General features: G+C 29.0%; 1 protein-coding gene across 1 annotated transcript; it reads right to left on the reverse strand.

Annotated features, from left to right (window-relative positions):
* Nucleotides 1–5759: 5759 nt before the first annotated feature.
* LOC145092660 (kirola-like) lies at nucleotides 5760–6644 on the reverse strand. Its single transcript, XM_079030623.1, has 2 exons — nucleotides 6429–6644; nucleotides 5760–6304 (listed from the first exon to the last, which is right to left on the reverse strand). The coding sequence occupies exons 1-2, from the start codon at nucleotides 6610–6612 to the stop codon at nucleotides 6036–6038; spliced, it is 453 nt and encodes a 150-aa protein (XP_078886749.1). The 5' UTR covers nucleotides 6613–6644; the 3' UTR covers nucleotides 5760–6035.
* Between the last annotated feature and the right edge of the window lie 929 nt (nucleotides 6645–7573).

The following is a 7573-nucleotide window of genomic DNA, read 5'->3' on the forward strand; positions in this document are numbered from 1 at the left end:
ATACCACACATATCATACACACATCATACATACATATCATACTAAAACATGTAATGAGTCTATTTCACCCATGAGTCCCTTCCGACTCTCTAATTCATCTTATGCCCAATTTTGAAAACCCAAACTCCATGTGATGTTTATATTGTCCAAAATTATTTAAGCATGTGAAAAACTAATTTATCAACCACACATAATAATTGCATAAAATAAACAACACAAACAAGCATAAAAAGATATGTACATTAACATAACATACTAATGACATTTTTTTGTGAGCCAACACAAAGAACGCCGCCACCCCAGGAATAAGAAAACAAGTGCTAAGTTTCAGATCAGTGAATAAACCGAAACGAAAGAAGAGACCTTTCTCGCTCGGCGCCTAAAGCGCACTATGCTCCGCTTCAACAAATGAGAGTTTTCGGTGGAACCAGTGAACCACAGCGGTTAAATGCGTGGGACAGAGGGCTCGTAGTACCTGCTACCGCAGCTAATGCCAAGTCCATTCTTAAAGAGATTTTTAAGGGGACCAAAAAACTTCTTGTAATGTTGTTGAAGAAGCTCACTTGAGTAAACACCAATTGCTTCCAAAGGATTGTAAAAACTTCTTGAAGGCTAAAATTCAGCAACTGTCGCTAAAAGTCCAACAGCCCTTTGTAGACAACATTAGTGGCACTTTTTAGAAAATGTCAATGAAAATCATGCACACCTTTTAGACTCGAAAATTGTTCTTTTGTCTTCAAAAAATGGTTCCAACTTCATCTCTTGTTACTTTTTTATATAAATAAATTAATTTTAAAAACGAATCTATTACTTACAAAAATAAACCAAGAAAACTAGTCTATTTAATTTATTACATACCATATGAATAAATAAATTATAACAATCATTTTTATAAAACAACCAACACAACAACATAACAAACACAATGGTCACTGGCTAGTTTATACACATCACATACATCAACATACACATAAAACAACATTTGTTATTCTAAGACAACTTTATGACAAAGAATGCATGAAACTTTTGTCACATAAAAAAAAATAACAATTACAAAGTTGTAATAGAAAATACATCTGAAATTATTTTTATACAAAAACAAGTTATCCATATTCTCCAAAAACTGATATATATATATATATATATATATATATATATATATATATATATATATATATATATATATATATATATAAACCAAAAAATCTAACCAAACTTGCAGGGCGGCTCTAATACCAATTGTTAGGGTTTTAGTTCAAAAATTAGTTTCAAAACTACAAAGATTGGCAAACGGAAGACTTAAAATTTTGAACATAACATAACATTTTATACCCACCAAGGATCTTCTTGCAAGTTATAGAAAGATTAAATACCAACCATAGAAAGGATGAACAAATGATAAACTTTGTTGTTCTGTGGGTCCTATTGGGAGGCTTGGAAGTTGATGAAGAAAGTGGAACCTTTGAGACACCAATAATGACTCAACTTGATGTAGATTCTAGTCCACAAACTCTTAACTCTTAAGCTTGAAGTTCATAACCAATATGAACTTCAAGAGAGCAAAAGATAAGTAAGTATTCTCAAGTTTTTAACCAAAAACTAGAGAGAAATAAGAGAGGGAGAGAGGTTACGGTTTTTGCACTAAAAAAGCACCAAAAATGAAAGCTTTCATGTTATGGTATTAAAGCAAAGATAAAACCTATAAGGTCTTAGCACGTTAAGACCAACCATGTCCCTAATGTTCCCCATAACTTTAAACCATGCTTTCTTTTGATTTAAATAATTAAAAGGCTATGCTTCTTTAATTCATTCTTATAAAGATATAGAAGAAGACAAAAGTTTATAAATTTTGTAAACTTTTTTTTATAAAATATAAACTTTGGTTTTTGGCTAAAAGAAAAAAGTCTTTCTAGTCCAAAATAATGTACATGACTTAATAAATCATATCATATGATATATTATGTTACTTGTAATTGAAAATTAATATTTCCATGAAATATATAATTTCCAAATAATTGTAATAGCTTATTGAATATTTATTAAAACCAATTTATAATAAATAATCAATTATATCAATTTGTTGTTAGTGTGACCCATTAGTATCATATATAAATTAACAACAACACTTTAATATGACTCTTGAACATACTAGACCCTATATGTATGTGTGTGTGTGTGTGTATATATATATATATATATATATATATATATATATATATATATATATATATATATATATATATATAAATTTTGGTAGGAAGGTAAGAAGTTTTTTTTTCTACATATTTTTTTGACGAACAAAAGAAATGAATCACTAGATGATTTATTTGTAAGATAATCCACAAGAAAAAATTCCCAAAAAAACATCATTATGATTTATTTTTAAGTAAATTAAGAAAAAATTCACTTTTATGACAATTTTAGTGAATAACAACAAAATTATTGTATAAATTAATCATCGAGATGTTTTTTTGAGAATTTTTTTCTTGTGAATCATCTTACAAATGAATCATCTAATGAATCGTTTTGTTTGTTCGTGAAAAAAATATGTAGAAAAAAAACTTCTTACCTTTCTACCAAAAATTTCCTTCTTATTTGATCTTGACTATATATATATATATATATATATATATATATATATATATATATATATATATATATATATATATATATATATATATATATATATATAGCCGTTTGCCTCGTTAAGCGTTGAGTGTGAAGGTGGCGGTGATGATATTCAATGGTGATTCTAGTGGTTACCGCTGACTCTTTTCAGTGGGTTTGTTTTTCGGGGACGACAGGTGTACGGTGGTGTAAAAGACGGTGAAACTATTTAGTTAAAATTAAATGTTTGTTGGTTTGAGTTGAAACTATATGTACGTTATTTTGTTTTATTAAAATATGTAAATTGTTGATTTGGCTTTAAATATATAGGTATGATATTGATTTGGATTAAATCCCAAAAGTGCGTTTTATTTTTATTTTGATTAATAAATAGATTGTTGGTTTGGGTAAAAATAAAAACATGTTGTTGGTTTTGGTAAACAATCAAATTTTTTACTATGTCTTGTAAAATTCAATTAACGGATTTCTTTTTTACATAATTATTATTCATGTAAATAAATAAATATTATTAAATTTTAAATACAATAATTTTTGTTTAAATTTAAAATTTAGTCTTACTAAGCTATGTGAATAAGTTATGTAAAGTGATTATTCGTATCTTTGAAAATAAATTTGTTACAATAAAATTCATTAAAGTTATATTATTTTTATGTATATTATTCCACTAAATGTTACTTTAGTTTCCAATAATTGTGATGTAGTAATAATCCGTACTCTTTTAGGGTTTTATAAGCCCCCAACAAACCGGGAAATCTGACTGAATACCATGGTTTGGATTTGGTTTTACAAATAAATATGCTCTTTAAGGATGTGTTTGGTTCCCGACTTGACCCAAACTTGACTCAAAATCGAGAACCGATTAGTGGGAAATAGAAAACTGAGAACTGAACCTGATACCCCGGTTTGGTTGCTGTCTGATTCCATCAGACCAAATGCTCATCCCTACTTCCAAATCTTGTACAATTAAGCTCCAACATCAATACAACATCTTATGTTTTCTATTCATCTAAGAATTCTTAAGTTTCACCTTTGATGTTACTAAGGCTTTTATATTTTTTTACAATGGCTTAACCAATATAATGTTGCTCTATTTTGTTCCAACTCCCAATAATATATATGAATCCTAATGTCAAGACCTTGGTCTTGACATTGTATTAAAAAAAAGTAAATATATACCACGCTTCTACATGATTTATATTCTTACAATATGAAGAATCAAACATATTCCATTATAAAAATTCTACAACAATTGCAACTTCAACAACCACTAAAAAAACCATTGGCAGAGGAAACAAATTTACGACATCATGTGAGTCGAAGAGTGTGTGGGGGGAGGGAGATTCATGGTAGCTTTATGATGTTTTTTCCTTTTTTTGTGTCATTTTGATATGTTTAAGAGCCCCATGTGAGTTCGTCTAGTCATGTCTGTGAGTTCGTCTAGTCATGTCTGTAACGTCTCAAATTTCAGAATAATTTTTTCATCTTTTAAAATAACATGAACACCGATTTTTAATAAAAATACATTAACATTAAACCATTTGTTTATAAACCATTATTTATGTAACGTCCTGATTTTTACAGGAAAATTTTTAAGTTTTATTTATCCAAATTATAAGTCTTATACACGTTATATTACATATTTAATTATAAAAGGGAGTCTTAGCGAATAGTGTTAAATATTATTTATTGCCTTCAATTCAATCATTTCAAAACTTTCAACAAATTAGATTTTTCATAACAATCCATTTCCTAATAAAAGAGTTTACAAAACCATTGTTTTCAAAACATGATTTAAAATCAGAGTCTTCCAAGATCTAACCAGTTGTAAAACCAAAGATGTGTACGGTCATACATTTGCCTTACAACAACCATCTGAAACGTCTGAAACAATAAACTGAAATTGTAAGCACAAAACTTAGTATATTTCCACATTTATCACTATGGTTTCAATGCCAATATTTTCGTTATTATTTTCATAAGTTCCAATGATTAAGTTCAAATGCCTCCCTTATCAATAAATTGACATAATTTTTGGAACGTTACAAATCGTAAATCGGATATTGAATGAGGTAAAAATCGGGGCAAACGATGTCAAACAAATTAATTTTTTTTTTAACAAAATAACAATGAAAATGCATAGCTAAAACATAAACATAGTGGCAGAAAATGGAAGAAACACGACAAATTTGCACCAACTATGCGAAAAAAAATGTGGCAGAGAATTCCATCACAAAATGCTTATACCAGCAATAAATATCTAACGAATTTAAGCCATAACATAAGTGACCCTAAGTGCGTCACAATATCCATTCTCACCATTCCTAAAAGCTACCAACCTGCCAATCCTTGCTAGCAGGCAGTCGGTATGTGGCTTGAGCTACAAATTAGTTATAGTTTTGAGTGTCGCTTATAGTCAATTTTCAAGTAGTGAATAAAGCTTCTCATTACCAAATACCAAGTGCAAATTTTGGAAAAAATGAGCACACGAAAACACATAATTAAAAGTGGATGGTAGACTTGATACGAAAAGCAGAAACCTTATTATTTCTATTATTACTAACAATTGTATAACTCATTGTTCTCATAATCATAAAGAAACATTGGATTTCAAGAAAATTCCCTTTATCACAAAATCTCACTACCTTCTTCGTTTAGATCTGGCCTTCTGGCTACATTTCTCACTCCCAGTTGTTTACTCGTTCAAGAAAATGATGCCACCTTGAAGATCTTGACTGTTCGTTACTTAAGTGAGTGAAAATTTAAAGAAGAATTAGTATATGTACGTACGTCGACTAGTATTCAAAAGAAGACTTTATATAGCTCATTGGTTTAGCTATGCTATAATGCTACAAAGTTTCCAAGGTTTAGTTGTACTTTGTGTACCAACTAAGTATTTGATAAACTGATAAATTCAAGCATCATTTTCAAGGTATGTAAGTGTTTTTTCTTACTAGTTTATGAAAAAAAAAAAGGGTTGAGGCCATATATGTTGAGAGGCGGACTATAGAGGAGGAACACTTACGAAAATACCAAATCAAAGAATATAAAAATGTTACGTGGATTTAATACCTAAATTCATTGTCGTCATAAAGGGTAAAAACCAAATCGAAAGCAAAATCAGACCATACTAATTAAAAATTAAAAGACCCAAATACATTTTTGGACCATAGCATAAACATTATGTTTAAATATTAACAACAACAACCACAGTTCTTACCATAAGGTTACATAAGGCCTCCAAATAAACATTACAAAAACAAAAACAAGTAGCCCTTACCATAAGGTTGTAAGGATTAAAACGCTTATCGAATAAACATTACATAAATAAGTAGCGCAACATCCCATACATCAAAAATCAATTATTGAGTGTCATGACCCGTATTGGAGCAATACATAATTTGATTTATTTAATTTTGGAGATGATGGGTCTCTATTTCTTTGGTGACCTCCTTGTAAAATTCCAAAAGCGTATCTGGATCGGGAACATTGGGGCTTAACTTCTCATACTCCACAGTCCATGTGACAAGGTTGTTTGAACCATCGGTATCTACATGAACATGCGTAACAAAGGTCTTATATAATTCCAACAGATCTCCTTCAAGAGCCTTGAAGGTGACTGACTTTTTTGCCTCATCGAATTCCTGGGTTAGTGTTTTTATAACACGGTCTTTTCCATCTGCAACAATATATTATCCAAAAGATTGTTATATACGTAGACAAAGAAATAAGTGTACTCTTTTACGTTACAACTAATAATATATAATTAATGATGTATGTTAGGGAATATAAGAGAGGTTTACCATGAAAATAGTTCCAGAAGAGAACGGAGCCAATGGTTCCAACTTCACCTTCTTGGGTTTGACAGTTTTGGATGGTAGTTGGCGTCAAAGTGGGAACTTGGTGGGGATTTGTCTTCCATAACTCGAGAAAAACATCACAACTTGACTTGATCTTAATCTGAATCGTTTTACTACTTAGTCCCATATCTCTTTAGAACTTGAATGAGAATTAGTTGCTCACATTGTTACCATTTATATATAGATGTCGAGGCCCTATCTTACCCACTACTTAATAATTGTCTTAACAAATCCTTCTTAATAAATAAATATTTTTTTGTTACATGTCAATCTCTCATGAGTTTTGATACTTGTCATTTTATGGTATTTTTGAACTAAATATTATCCATTTGTCAATTTTTAATTTATTTCAATTTTTAAAATTAAAATCATATACTTATATATATAAAGTATTAAATATCATATATATATATAGATGATATTAAATATTAAATTGCAATAAATATGTTTTTTCTTTTCTTATTTTAAAGTTGTATATTAAAAATATTTTTTATTAAATTTAAATGTTTAATATTTTTTTAAATCAACTCGTGTATTACACGAATCTAACACGTTAGACCCTAGTTTTTTATATATACTCAGTTGTAAGATCTTTTTAAGTACTGCTTTATCACGTGATTCATGTCTAATTTAATATGTTACTATTTAAAATATCACAAAGAAAACATATGCGTTTCATTTGGTGGTGTATATAATTCCTTAGGTGGTGTATATATATTTTGTTATTATTAGCTAGTGGGTGGCTTGTCGGTGTTTGGCCTCTCCAACGCTTTCAAAATACTACCCCACATTATATAATTTGCATAAAAGAAATAAAACCCAATAGTCATATCTCATATGAAGGTAATGCCTAGAGTCTGTGCCATCCAAGTTCATTGGGTCCAAAATTCCAAATATTTTTTATTTTAACCGTCTACCCCAAATTCCAATTAAACACATTTTGGCCGCAAAGTAATTTTTAATTGTATTATATATGTAACTTTTTTTTTTTTTTTTTTTTTTTTTTTTTTTTTTTTTGTAATTTACAATAATTAATATTATTATGATTGTTAGTTTGTTTTTGAATAAATTTTTCTTTTGAATAATCA

The sequence above is a fragment of the Lactuca serriola genome, chromosome 3, assembly GCF_051521515.1.
Source record: "Lactuca serriola cultivar US96UC23 chromosome 3, Lser_US96UC23_V15, whole genome shotgun sequence".
In the NCBI taxonomy this organism is placed as follows: domain Eukaryota; kingdom Viridiplantae; phylum Streptophyta; class Magnoliopsida; order Asterales; family Asteraceae; genus Lactuca; species Lactuca serriola.